The sequence below is a fragment of the Anopheles coustani genome, unplaced genomic scaffold (genome assembly GCF_943734705.1).
Source record: "Anopheles coustani unplaced genomic scaffold, idAnoCousDA_361_x.2 scaffold_12_ctg1, whole genome shotgun sequence".
Taxonomy (NCBI): Eukaryota; Metazoa; Arthropoda; class Insecta; order Diptera; family Culicidae; genus Anopheles; species Anopheles coustani.
In genome coordinates this window covers 958,715-973,461 of record NW_026525384.1, presented here as the reverse complement: position 1 = coordinate 973,461, position 14,747 = coordinate 958,715, and the positions used below count along the sequence as shown (strand labels likewise).

The window sequence follows — 14,747 nt, the reverse complement described above, 5'->3', positions numbered from 1 at the left end:
GTGAACGGAAAGTGTCACAAAATAGGCTGGACGGTTAACGCTTGCAAAATGCGGGTATTTTGGCCAAAATTAATAAAAGCTTTACGCTTTAGAAAATTTAAACTTTCCTTTTGTAAAATTATAAGCCATTGTTGGAATTAACATTAATGATATTGCAATAAATACTTCAATTTGCTTTTATACATCCATTTTTTCATACATTCTTGTCGAGTTCTGAGTGTAATTTGCCAATTTGAGTTGACATTAAAAACAATTTTCGTGCAACTAATAATTCAATTCAATGTTGTTTTGGTGTTTTTGTTTATACAAATGATAACGAAAGTTATTTTAAATTTGAATAATTTTTTAGATTATTTTGCCTTACCTTTTCACTCTGTTTATCTTTTTTGTCATATTATTATATGGTAAAAACGACAAAAACTTTACTAATTTTTATTCCTTATTCAACTTTTCAAAAGTGTATATTTTCTTTATATACGTTTCACGTTAAAAATCGATATTCCGTTTTCCCATGCTCTTGATTTAATCCCTTTGCTCTTGCTTATGCATCTGCATATCTTTATTCAATCAAATCTGTTTCAGCAAGAACATAACTCATTCGATAAAATAGTGAATTTAACTGAATTAAATTGACAAAGCAATGATGTTAATAATCTTCCAAATCGAAACCTTCGTTATCTAATTCATCCAGCTGCATACTTTGGAAGTCTACCTTGTAGCGAAGGATTCCTGCAAAAAAGGTACAAACAAATTCAATGAACAAATAAAATCATTTTAAATTATATAATAATTATGTATTCATTTGTACAACCATTCTTGATCCGCTGATCAGGAATTATAAAACTACAGAAATCCATCTACCAACGCTGACACATAATTCCACAACGAATTATTGCAACATGAATGCAAATATTAGCTAGAGTTATAATAAGGCTTTCTAAATTACTCAAACAATAATTTGAACATACAGTTACACACTATAATAAGAAGGAAAACAGAAACCCGGCGTAGATAAAAAAAATGTAAGAAAGTGTCGCCAGTTGTGGGTTAATGTTGTTGTGAGCTTTAAAAACTTTTGAACCTAAAGAAACACATACGGCGGACCCAAATAATTCCAGTAGCGGGCAACTCAATGTTCCTGGTTGGGGGCACTTTTATTATTCATTAAAGTGTATTTTTCGCAATAAAACGATAGAATTTCGTTCTACCAATAATAGTCCTCTTTTCCAGATTTGGACACTGTTCTTGAAAGTGTAGATTTTTCATTAAAATAAAGCAAATTTTTCAATCTATGAAGGTTTTTGAAGGTGATCCAACCGGACACAATTGTTTGGGTCAAAACATAATTTTACATAACACATACATAAACATAATTTTACGTTAGTAAAACTCATATAATTGTTTCAGAGAAAAAGTTTACTAAGGTGTCTATCTTTCCATTGGTATTCAAATCACTGCTATTATTGATGCTAGTAGAAAAAAGTTGGGAGCAAAACACGCAACTAAACTCACACCCAGATACATTCCCATATTATTCAAACGATCATTAAATTTTGAATCATCAATCTGCAAAATCATAATATGTCATTAAAAATGCTGAATGTCTTTCGTTTTATCTGTTATCTATTTAAAGCCCTCCGCTTCAAAATTTAATTTAAACTGATAACATCGTCAAAAGATGAAAACTAACGATGACAACCAACCATTGAGCGTAATCAAACGATGTTAATTTTTCTGATTTTTTCATGGTTGTACCCGAGATTGTTTTATGATAGAAGAAGCATGCACCTAAATATGAAATGCATTTCCTTCAAATGATCACATTTAAGTTAAAAAATAGTATAGATGATGGTTTGCGAAGATTTCTTTTCCGAACTAAGCTGGTAGTTTATTTCACATTTTCTCTACCCAGTTAACGAAGTAACATAACAAATCTTTACCTTTATCCAGGGTAATTCAAGAGATTGCCGTACTTGTGGCACAAAATTATTCAAATAATGAAAGAGTATTTAATTTATACTCATATAGAAGGAATTTTTCAGTAGACATTTTCATTAGTTCCCTCCAGCCATGTTGTAACGTAACTGAAAATGACTTCCGAACAGTACACAACACACTTGATCGGTATGCTTTTCCCCAATAACTGTGATTATGTACGTTGACTTTGAGTTTCTTTACAAAAATACTCCAATCGACATTTAGTCGACTTAAACTTATCAATTTTCTTTGAAACTAGCGCTTAAAAAATCCATTTTGACTCTCTGTTTACATCCACAATTGCTTCCCACTTCCAGAACTCTGTTTTGAATACATCATAAAAGTTTCATATTTTTACTTGTATATTTGATATTTAACATGATTATCTGTGTTTGCATATATATGGATATTCAACAGAAGAGCAGATAAAGTTCAAGATGAAAAAAAATGATGTAATGTGATAGAAAGCATTATGCTTAAGTAAACAAATAAATAGGCTATGCATCTGGTAACCGAATTTACCAGAAAGTATAAAAGATGTATCATTAGGATTATTTATGTTTTTAATGAAAAACAAAAGCTTTAGAAACTCTGAAGTATAGAGAGCCAATTTGATTCATCATAGAACAAATTTAAACAAACCCTAAATGAAAAAAAAAATAATCCAAATACGGTATAATTGACGTTAATTCTAGTTTACCTTTAACAGCAGATATTGCCAGTACGCAATCGAAATATTACTGAAAGTATGATTTATTAGATAATGTAATATGTTGCTTTTTTTGTTTTATATTCTGGAAAGGGTGTTCTCAATACCTAAGCCTTTTCCAGAGTCTTATCGGCTGCTAGTTGAGAAATTGAAAATTTGAGACATATTTTCCGCTCATCGACGTTATGGTTTCATGTAGAATGACGAAATTAATGAAAGCGAATGAACAATTGAAGATGGATGGTCAGACACGACTTATTCAAATCATTAGTAATTTTAAAGTTAGTTATATTTACTATGGATATCATGCGCAAAGCTATACTCGTCTATATCATGTTAAACAATCGTTGAACAAACAACTAAAAATTAAATTTAAATTTTTCGATTTTCACCATTGCAATTCCACGATTGAATGCTAAGCAGGGCTCATTTACACATTCGATCGCAACAACGATCATTGAACATGATAAAACCGAATATATATTTTCGTTAAATTGCAAGAATATTGAACGCGAATGATCACGAATGCCGTCGTTTAGTAATCATCTAAATCAACATCGTCCAATGGTTCATCCGCTTGCAAGGATTGAAAATCTACTTTATAACGCAGAATTCCTGATTGTGGACGATAAAATTGGAGTGAGTATTAAGTGACCGATTCATACGATGTTTAGCCCATTCAACCACATGAAAGCATTGAAGGAAGAAAAGATATTTAGCAATAAATTAGCAATAATTAATCGGCTGCTACAATAATGCAAATTCATACCTCCAATTCCTCCGAATCCGCGAACAAATTGGCTTCCTTCTTGGGACTTGTCGGTAATAATTTCCAACGTTGCGCCAAAACATTTGTAATTGTTTGCCAACCATTCGAGAAGCGGTTGTGATTCAACCAACTCCATCTCTACGCCACTCTAAAAACATTTTTTTAAAACACAACATCGCGTTATGTCCTATGCAAAAAAATACGATAAGCTATCCATACCTCTTTATCCGTGAAGTGTGATTTATCTTTTTCTTGCTCAGGCGTAAGATGTAATACTGTGGTCGAAGTGGCGCTTGCATGGTTTTTCAGTACATAACGTTGAATGTCCAAATTTTCCCAACATATAAGGGTCTCCACCGAACCCAACTCAAGAGCCTTAAGAGTATCCTCAACTCCGAAACAGTACTTTCCGGTGTCCTTGCAAAAACAATCATAAATAATATTTTAACAATAAAAAATACACATATAAGAACGCAAACACACCTGCGAAATTTCATCAAAATAACGTCCGATTAATTTTTTCTCTTGAATAAATTTCACGTTTTGCAAAGATTCCGCCGCCAGTTCTATAGCTTGATTGAACCCATTTTCTCCTCCATAAGAAACGTCCACAAGCTTAATTACTTTTGATTGCAATCTCTGAAAAAGAAACAAATTTGTGTCAATTTCATTAAAAGTTGGTTATTAATATAGCATTATTATACATCGATTTTATACATCGTTTTGCATATATGGCCAATCAAATAATAACGGAATTCGGAAACTTGCACCTACCGGGTCAAACATGTCCGACTGACTAAGTTCAGTTTTGAAATCAGCACTACCTGCCAGAATCAATCCTGCAATGTTAGGTTTATCGTTTGTGATGAATAGTTGCGTGGCCACCTCAGCAACCTTGCGTACATAGTTGTGCCGTTTTTCCATGCGCAATCGAGCGAAACGCAACGCAGATTGACCACCACGTCCGTGCTTTTTTGGAAGGTCTACAGTGAATTTGTGTAATACTTCTCTAGTATTTCCCTAAAATGAAATAAAGTTTATTCTGATTGATACGAACTGCTGATTCTAAATTTTGAACTGGGGACTACTAACCTGAAGTGTTCCAAAAAGGGCACCGTTACCATCCATCACAATGAAACCAAACTTATTGTCATCGGCAAGTAGTGCAGTTAGGGCTTCCGTGTGAAATTTGTTATCGCACAGATAGAGAGAGGTATTAATTGGTTTGAACGGTTCGAAGTCGATGTTCACTTTTTTTTCTTTTCCTTCTTCTGTTACTATTGTACCGCAGTAGATCACTAAACCGTTCGGAGGCACTTTGGTGTAGAGCTTCAGTCTGTGTTGGACAGACGTAATGGCACCGAGTACAGACAAGCGGTTTACACGAGATTTTATATTCGATGCAGTGCCAAATTCATCAGCTAACATCTTGCTCACCCGACTAATTTGATCTTTTGGTGGTATGATCAGCGAAATCATGCTTGTCCCGTTACTGTGAATTGAAACGATAGAAGATGTATATTGTTTGAATTTTATTCAGAAACTCGTATGCATATTTATTGTTGAGTGGTGAATTAAAACGCATTAATTAAAAATTAAATGATCATAAACACAGTTACTTGCAGACGCTGCTAATTGGTCGATTGACTCTCATTTTGGCAAATAAAACTGATCAAAAGGCTTATTTCGTACGTTGTCCAGATGGTCCGACTACCAACAAAAACATTGTTGAACACATAGGAAAGTTCCCGAAGTCACATTACGCTTTACAAAGACGAATCTGTACGCTCAATTTTGGGATACCAAACACAGACTGTTTTTAGCTTATTATTTTCACATAAAAATGTTTTACATACATTCAAACGATTGCACTATGATAGAAAAACCAATTCTATTTTGTACACCAAAAATAATTTTGCCCCGTTTTTTGGGGGGTTTTAAGGTGTACAACCTCCTACATCCTTCAATTTTCAGGCAGACTGATTAGCAAAATACAAAAAAGAAACTAAGAGATCGATCCAATCGGAAGCAGTCTCACGAATGACAAAATCAATCATCAACGTGAATGGTGTCGAACTAGCCCCATGGTCGAAGAAACAGCAGCGGAAAACGAATTTGATCTATTCGGGAAGCGATTGTGAACAATTTTGAATCAAACATCTTCAGGGTAAGATCGGTCGGCAGTTATAGAACCAATTGAGAAGGCCTCTAAAGCAAACGGATGGCATGGAAAAATTTCTACTTTCTGTGCTTAACCACAAAGGAATATAATTTTATTAACCTTCACCCGTTCAACCGGCTACCCGGGTATTTTTGTAGTTTTATTTTCAAATAACTTTTGATTCGATTGTGCATTTTGTTAAGATTTATTTTACATTACGACGGCCATTTGTTTTTTATTTGTTTGACACCAAAGCTATACACCTTGACTTCGATTCTCTATAAACCTTCGCCAGTTGTTTAGCTTGGTTTAGTCACCTTGTTCAGCAACGAACAAGACATGGCAAGCGGAGCAGAAGCCGAACGTATTGGCTCGCCAGCCAACGATCGGGCGTACAAGACAAACGGCCCTATTCCGGGGAACGGTCGTTCCCGGGAAGGGTCGTTCCCGTAGTTTGTTTACGTTTAACTGTCAACATTTTTTAAAAATGTTCGTTTTCTGTTCTACGCCAGAGTTAAACTGTTATACGCGGGAACGGTCGTTCCCGCATTGTATGGGGAAAATTTTTGCTGCTCTTTGAGCATCCGTTCAATCGTCTACCCGGGTAGTTTTGGAGTTTTATTTTCAAATAACTTTTGATTGGATTGTCGTATCGGCATGAAACTTTCAGAATGACTAGAACAAATAATTTTCTATCGTTTTGCTGAACCAACAATTTTTTTAAAGGAATTTAAACATTTTTTTTGCATTATTCGGTTGACACCCCTTACTCGTACAACAGGTCAACCCGTGTTGTCTATACATTTGTATGGGAGATTCCGTTTGCCTGTACTTTAGACCTCATATCTTTTTATTGCGATGTCGGATCGATTTGAAATTTTCAGTAATGATACTTGAGGGTATTTTCAAAAATATTGTATATGAGTCATTAATTTAAAAATTTATCTCGTATATCTATTTGTGGTTCCCAAAAATTCACCCTTCATATCTACAACATACTACCAGTTTAGCCCATATATTATAAATGGAAGGTTGCTTTTTATGCAGTTTAGTTCGGTCCTAGATACAGAATTATTTAAAATTTTCGGGAAAGCTACATAAAACATTTTAAAACGAATAAACTTTCAGTCATTTCATGTTATCATCGTTTTTTGTTGCAATCTCTCTGGGAACAGCGCTTTGTCCGATACTTTACTCTTTTTTCGTCCGCAATGTTGGTGCTAGTCATTGGTCTTCGTGCCTGTTTGGTGTAATCCATTCTTTGTATTGAGTTTTTTCATTACTCTCACCATTTACATTTACATTTATTTGGTACAATTGTTTGCCTTAGGGGCTATACAATACAAATTTAGAACTAGCTTAAATAGGGGAAAGGACTCTAGGAGAGAATACAGGGACGGACGAGTGATGGTGATATTGAAGTCAAATAGACCGCTCACTGCATTGAAGGTCGATAGCAACCGATGCAAGGGATCGTTCTGGTCAGAACTTGTCCGGCTAGTGGGAAGAAGGAAAGGTGGTCTGTCACGAAGATGACGCGAAGGGATGTAAAAGGGTAAGGAAGATAGAAGGAGAGGAGCATCAAGGTCATGGAGGAGGAGGTTCGCGATTAACAAGGATTGAGTGGCCGCATGTTTTTGCTGAATAGTTTGAAGTCCGAGCAAATGCGACGCGACGGGTTGGTAGCAAGGCGAGTAAACTTGCGCTGCACAGTTTCCGGCCTGTTCATTGCTGTAACCCCCGCAGGGAACCACAAAACACAAGAGTATTCGAATATTCGGCGGACTCAACAGCAGTACAGCGCCCTCAAATAAAAAGGATCCCGTAATTTTGCTTAGATGCGCGTTATAAGGCCAAGTGTCCTGATGTCGCTCATCCAGCCACACCCTAAGAGCCTTCACCGCAGATACCCTCGTAAGTGGATTCCCATAAAGGATTCCCACAAAGTAATCGAAACAGATCGGGTCATGAATGCGTCCGAACGATACATTTTTGTGGACAGAGCACTAGGCCGTTTACGGTGCACCAAGCTGAAAAGTCATTGAGGGATCTTTGGAGAGCATGGCAGCCAAGGCCTGGAAGGACACCCTCGCAGTCGTTGAAGAAGATGGAAAATAGGAGAGGACTCAGGACGCTCCCCTGAAGGACGTAAAGAGAAATGATTCGGCACTCTCACCCTAAAGGAGCGACCTGAGCGGAAGGATTGAAACCACGATAGCAGGTAGAGGTGGTAGCAGGCTACAGCCTATCCATACAGCCTAGCCATACAGTCTAGCCATATAATAAAGCTCATAGCTGTGCATGCTAGAAGGGGAAGAGGCAGTTACTGACCCAGAGGATAAAGAAGGGGGGATTAGAGGGTTATCTCAGCGGAAGTATACGTGGCTCTAGATCGTCCGGGGGTTAGTCGTTAAACGAGCTTGCAACCCGTAGCGGATGCGGTTGTAAGACTGGTAAACAGACGCATCATAATTAACACGTTAAGCGCTATGCGCAAATTGCATTTCCGTTCTGCCAGCCATTCGTAGAACCGAGCATACCGACGCCGGCTTACGGGAAAGGACCCTGTTGGCCCCACGGGACCGACGAAGCGCTTAACGTGTCACGACGGAACGGGGTGTGATGAGCGTATTCTTGGGCACCTAACTTGGTTTTAAATGTGAAGGGTGAAAGTTTTTGGAACCGCAAATAAATATACGTAATAAATTTTTAAATTCATGGCTCATGCACTATATTTTGAAAAAAAAAATGTCCAAGTATCTTCACTTAAAGTTTCAAATCGCTCCGACATCTCAATAAAAAGGTCTTTTGTCTGAGGTACAGGAACACGGAATCTCTGGGAAGACCGGTTGAACGTTTACGTAGGTAACACGTGAAGGTTAACCAAAGCTTTTTGTGGTACATATTTCATTTTCTCGTGTTTCAGCATCATTTATGATGGGAAAATGAATAAAATTCTTGTTTTGAGCAATTGTAACTACACAAATCACATTACAAACGTAAACAAACTATAGTAAACAAACGACACGATTGATTTCGGCTGTAAAAATACCGCCTACTATAACGCCTTCTGTTATACTGTCAAAATCGTCGGGAACGACCCTTCCCGGGAACGACCGTTCCCCGGAATAGGGCCGAAAGTTCGCGTAGCGTACGACAGAGCTGGCCGGTAGCGGCTGTAATAAGCTTTCAGTCGATTCATGCTATCTTCATGCTTCAACTGGGAACATAGTTTTGTCCGTTACCGAGGAGCCACACGTAAGCGAACGAACCGCGTATACCGAATTTTTTGGCCCGAGCTATTTGCGGCAGTCGGTGTATACCATATTTATAACAGTTGGTCTGTTTTTTTACCCGTACATGGAAGGGGAAGAATGCCCAAAAAATTCGCTCGACTTTTTCTGTGCGCTACCGAACGTTCGCTCGAATTCTGAGCACCGAACGGGAACCGAAGGAAGGAAAGAGAAAAATATCATTTGAGCGAGAGACAGTGCTGACACACGGGAAGCTCCAGCCGCTCGAAAAAACGTTCGTTCGGTGTAAAAAGCTTCACGTGTGACTCCTCGGTTATTTTATTCTTTTCGTCGGAAATACTGTTCCTAGTAATACTTCTGTCGGTCTGTTTGGTTTAATCTATTCTAAGGATTGAACTTTGCCATAACTCTCACTTTTACTTAGCTTTTGTTGTACCTCGAATCACACACATTGTCGAATAGAAGCGGATTAATAAACGTGTTAAAAACGCACATGTTTTGATACTCATCTTATTTTGTCTGTAACACATCTGACTATGTCTCTAACTTGCCTCAAGCCGAAAAATAAGGAAAAACCAAAGTAATTGTGGTTTTCGTGTTATTCGCGTTCGAACATTATTATTTTGGTATACTTTAAAGCTGTTTTTATGTATTTTTGAACAATTTTGCGTATAATTTTTATACGTGCCTGCATACGTATGTCAACTAAGAAGCCTGCATTGTGGTGTTTAACCCGGTGGCATAAACACACTATCTTTACTGTCAAGTGACATATATTAATCCAAGCAAGTACGTTTATACCGCCGAGTTGAACACCACAATGCAGGCTTCTTAGTTGACATACGTATGCAGGCACGTATAAAAATTATACGTAAAATTGTTCAAAAATACATCAAAACAGCTTTAAAGTATACCAAAATAATAATGTTCGAACGCGAATAACACGAAAACCACAATTACTTTGGTTTTTCCTTAGTTTTCGGCTTGAGGCAAGTTACTGTTCATCTCCACATAGCGAACTTTCCTCCGTCGAACTGTCGAACTCAGTTCCCGCAACAACTGGGAAACTCGTAGGAAACTGGTAGGAAACTCTTGACAGCACTAGCAAAGCCCCTCGTTCTGACGTTTAATAGCTGACGGATTAAGAAGAAGCGAAGAAAACCGAAACAAATGCGTGTCCACTTACTAGCGAACTCGGGAAACTCGAAACTCCATACAAGTTTGACAGGAGTTCCACCAGAGTTTCCTATGAGTTCGCTATGTGGAGATGAACAGTTAGAGACATAGTCAGATGTGTTACTCGGAGTCCACACTGCAGCGAAACGTTCCGTTTCAAAAGTAGCCCAGTTTCGGCAGAACAATCGCGCAAGCCAAGCGCGACAGAGGTAGGGGAGTATGTGGAAATATGTATCAAATTGGGGCGCAAACTCGGCTTAAATTTTTTGTTGAATTTTGAGGTAGTAATGCACGATATTTGTTTAGCTATGTATTTTATGCACCCTGAGTGAGTTTGGCGCTTCTACATTTGAAATTCACTGAGAAAACCACCTAAAACAACCATCGACGATATGTTGCCCCACCGTAGGAGGTATATATTTCCACATCATCTCCTACTTGTTGAAGAGCAGTTTGTTTACGTTTCGGCACCCGAAAACACTTTGGTAAAAATATCAATTAAAACTGAGTTTCATAACTGAATTACATTTGTGAAGGCTAGAAATAAGTAGTACAACGAAAAATACTATGTTTAGTGGAGAATATTGCTCGTTTTGTTCGCGTTTGTGTTTCGGTTTGTTTACGATTTGTCCAGCTGTCGGCTTGTTTTCGTTTCGAATTGACATTTGACGAGGGCTAGCGCGACGTCGCGTTTTTCGCTGTTTCTACACTAGCGCGATTTGTGAGACATTTTTTTTGTATGGAATTCGGCCGCCTGTCAGGCGACGTCGCGTTTTGTGACGGGACGTCGCGCTGTAGTGTGGACACCGAGTAACTCGGGGTCCACACTACAGCGCGACGTCGCCAGACAGGAGCTGAACTCCATATTAAAAAAACCTTGCGCGATTCGCGGGAATCGCGCTAGATTTTTTTTGCATGGATTTCAGCTACTGTCAGGCGACGTCGCATTACGCGACGGTGCAGTCTGGAAAGCGTGTTAGAGACAACTGTCAATGAGCTATTTCAACACCAGTTGCTTTAGAGACAACAGTTGATGAGCTATTTCAAAATAACGTGCGTTAGAGGCAAAATCACCCGCTTTCGAGGCAAAGGTGACAGGCAAAGCCTGTGTATAGATATTGTATACTTTAAATGAGATTAAAAAAATTGAGCTGCAAAAAAAGCTCAATTGTTTTTTAACCTTCAGATCTACAACCGCCTACCTGGGTAAGTTTTCCCCTTTTATTTTGCAATTACTTCGAATTGAACAGTTATATCGACTCGAAATTCCTGGAATGCCTCAAGCAACATGTTCTCTATCATTCTGCCGAAAACCGACTGTTTATTTTTATTCTAAGTATTTTTTTACACCATTTTTCAATTTATACCCCTTAAATCTACAACCGCCTACCCGGGTAAGTCATACGTTTTGTACGAGAGTTTATATTTTTCTGTACCAAGACAAACCACCAGTAGGTGAAAGGAGGTGCCCCTCGGGTTTTTCTTTTTATATTTATATTGAAAACAATCCAAATTTATCTAAGACACACTATGAAAGACTGTTTTACTCCTCGAACTCCTCGAACAATTAGTAATGAGATAAACTCAAAGACGTTCTATAAATATGCAAATTATGCTACATTTTGAACCACACAGCGGCATCGAAAGCATTCTAGGTGAACTTTCATCATTTGCTACACAAAATAATAATTTTTAATTGCAAGAAAATTATGATGCAACGGGATGAATTAAATACAAAAGAAACTGTTATCGTTTGAAACAAAACGATCGAATTTATGTATATGAGCTAAGTTTTAAAATGTTTAGGCTTAAATATCAGATGTAACAATGTATAATAAAGAATTTCCTCCAGATATGCCACTGAATTTACTGAGGAACATGAACATTTCCAAAACGTAAAATTTAATAGAAAAATATTGCTACATCTTTGAAGCTTCAATTTATAAGCAAAAATGTTGAAGGCACCAAGAAGTTACTTCACCAGAAACTTAGGAAGTATAAACAAACACAATAACTTATTGAAAATGTATGGTTTACAGAGTTGGCGATTGTAGATCTATGGGATAAAATATATTTGAATGATAAAATTACTTACTTATCGAATTTTTAATATTATTATTTGAATGAGATTTGTTAGAAAACATTAATAAGTATCATTACTGAAAATTTCAACTCTCTACGGCATCTAGAACAAAAGATATTAGCTTTGAAGCAAAGCAAAATGCAAACCCCCATACAAAACGTATGGCCTACCCGGGTAGGCGGTCGTATGTTAACGTAGGTATTTTTGGTCGTAGACCTGAAGGTTAAATTGCTGTTGAAAAGTGTTTCTATTGTTTTAAGTTGACTTTTTAATTCAATGAACTACATCCATTTTGTTTTAAGTGCGCCAAATTAGGAACACATCGCGCCAAGTAAGGAACATTGCAAAAACCATGCGCCAAGTTAGGAACATAAAGTGCCACACAAAGAGTTTCTGAAACTTGAAGAAATAACAATTTAAGAGTTTCTCACTTATTTTTCTTATATTCTATGGTAGTTAGGCTAGCACTGTGCAAAAAATGGTATGATTTGACCGAACATTTTTTTGTTATTCAACTTTTTATGCAGAATTTCCTTAACCGCGCCAAATATGGTACATCTACGGTACTACACAGGTTTGGGCTATAGGTGAGAAGGGTGAATTATTTTGGGAACCGCAAATTAATATTTTTTTTAATGTGGCACGACATCCCCTAGTGGGACAAGGCCTCTCTCCGAAGAGAGTTTGTGTGACCGAAAGACGGTATATTATAGATCGGTGGTCAGCCGTTCGTAATACCGGAGGGCGCTAGACTCGAGATTCGATCCCACACCTGTGGTGTGGTGTTTCCTCGCGCTACCGCTGCGCCATGGGCACCCCCCTCAGGGCAGGCAAATTAATATACTTAATACATTTTAGAAACTATAAAAGTTATACAATATTTTGGAAAACACTCTCAAGTGTCTTCACTGAGAATTTCAAATCGATAAGACATCTCAATAAAAAGATATTTAGTCCGAAGTACAGGAAAATTTAATCTCCCATACAAAATAAATGTATGGACTAAGCGGGTAGTCCGGTTGAACGTTCACATAGGTAACTTTGGTTGAACGGGTGACGGTTAGGTCATGATTTTGTTTGGAATCTTGATTACCAGACTACAACTAGACTAGACTGTCTTGCAGGTATATAGATATTTGTTAAAGATTGTTTGTTAACGAACAAAACAGATAAAACCTGAGATTTGTTCGATGTGATTAAAATTTTAATTTCAAAGCCATATTTCAATTTTTAATGTTTTCTTAAAAAGTTTATATAACGGTAACCCTAGATTGCACACTAATTCACGTCGTCAGTCGCTAAACTAAATTCGAATCTCTATCGTAAAGTCTAATCATTATGGCAACAAAAATACTACTCACCCTCTAGCCATTTCCAAGCTCTTTATAAGCTTTTTAATCTTCCATATCTCCACATTACGATCAGCGGAAGTTTCGTCAAACGACATTTCGAATTGGTTCACTTGCACAGAGTTTTAAAAGTAGCAGCGACGGTTCTCTCGCGTGTCCCAATCGAACAAAATGATTGATAATCCGTCTTTCGATGTGACTCTTAGATGATGTTATAGATTGACCTCCTTCCAGTGACGATATTTTTTCTGTATATAATAAAAAGCAAAAAAACCATTAGTACCGTATGTTACAAACAAGTAAGCCAAGTAATCAGCACTGATACTTTTATATAAGTTTCTGATCGAATAACCGAATTCTTCGCGAATTACGCGATTCAAAGCCACTCCAAATCAATTGCTAGCGAATTGCGATTGCTGATAAATCGTGCTCTGACTTGTTCATAAGACTGTCAAAAATTATCCTTTTCACATTTTATCCTCGAACAAGCATTCAAGTGAGCACAATATGCTATCAGGCTTCGCAATCATACTGTGTCCACGTCAGAGTAGGGACTTAACGCAGATTTCACATACTGAAGACTTCAGTAGACCCATATAACCTTACTTCTTCATCGAACAACTTTCTTATTTTTTGTGTAATAAATAAAAATCAACCCAAGTAAATTTTCACCGATGCACAATTCTGTTTAAAAATGTAAAGATTGAATTGAATGCAAGCATTCATTAACAATAAACCACGGTTCAGGGAACTTCACAAAACATTGCAATGTACGTTTTTCACTTTCGAACAGCAATTGCAAGATGACAAAGTGCATCCGAAGTTCACTCTGAATGGCCGCCACGTTCGATGTTCTATCTTGCCAATTCGTCCATTTTTTTTCTTTCCACAACAGCGATGCTCCTCCCATTGTAGAAAACCACGTAGCAAAATGATCAGTATCACGTTCACGGAAATCTTACATAACATAATCTTACATATTATAAATTACAGATGAACTCCACTAGTTGAACCAGCTCCAACTTTTCAAAATCCTTTTCTGCGAACTTTATACGATTTTCGCCAACACATTAGAAATTTGCCTTGCTTCTGCACCGCTCGATAACTTTACAGCATGTGGTCTGGTGTCTCAAATAGTGTTGGCACAATTCGGAAGATCCGAAGACTCGATCCCTTGACAGGTTCGATCGGATTGGATCCCATTTGATTGATGCGAATCAGATTTGATTCGTTAGGGTTTTTGATTTGTGTATCTCGGTATGATATAAA

General features: G+C 37.4%; 1 protein-coding gene across 2 annotated transcripts; it reads right to left on the bottom strand.

The window, feature by feature from the left end:
• Window positions 1–537: 537 nt before the first annotated feature.
• Window positions 538–14,597, bottom strand: LOC131271221 (eukaryotic peptide chain release factor subunit 1). 2 transcript variants are annotated; one of them, XM_058272616.1, is made up of 8 exons: window positions 14,456–14,597; window positions 13,491–13,726; window positions 4,548–4,947; window positions 4,230–4,475; window positions 3,939–4,094; window positions 3,675–3,872; window positions 3,456–3,603; window positions 538–729 (listed from the first exon to the last, which is right to left on the bottom strand). In XM_058272616.1, exons 2-8 carry the CDS (start codon window positions 13,574–13,576, stop codon window positions 647–649), a joined length of 1,317 nt encoding a protein of 438 aa, XP_058128599.1. In that variant the 5' UTR covers window positions 13,577–13,726; window positions 14,456–14,597; the 3' UTR covers window positions 538–646. The 2 variants fall into 2 exon arrangements, with proteins under 2 accessions (XP_058128599.1, XP_058128601.1); XM_058272618.1 differs by lacking the exon at window positions 538–729 and adding an exon at window positions 2,847–3,301.
• Between the last annotated feature and the right edge of the window lie 150 nt (window positions 14,598–14,747).

Bases quoted from the DNA above. Each gene is read 5' to 3' on its own strand.
- LOC131271221 (XM_058272616.1), bottom strand. From the start codon at position 13,576: ATGTCGTTTGACGAAACTTCCGCTGATCGTAATGTGGAGATATGGAAG. The intron at 4,948-13,490 runs GTGAGTAGTATT...TTCAATTCACAG, and splicing joins AGCTTGGAAATGGCTAGAGG to TAACGGGACAAGCATGATTT. The intron at 3,604-3,674 runs GTATGGATAGCT...AAATGTTTTTAG, and splicing joins CACACTTCACGGATAAAGAG to AGTGGCGTAGAGATGGAGTT.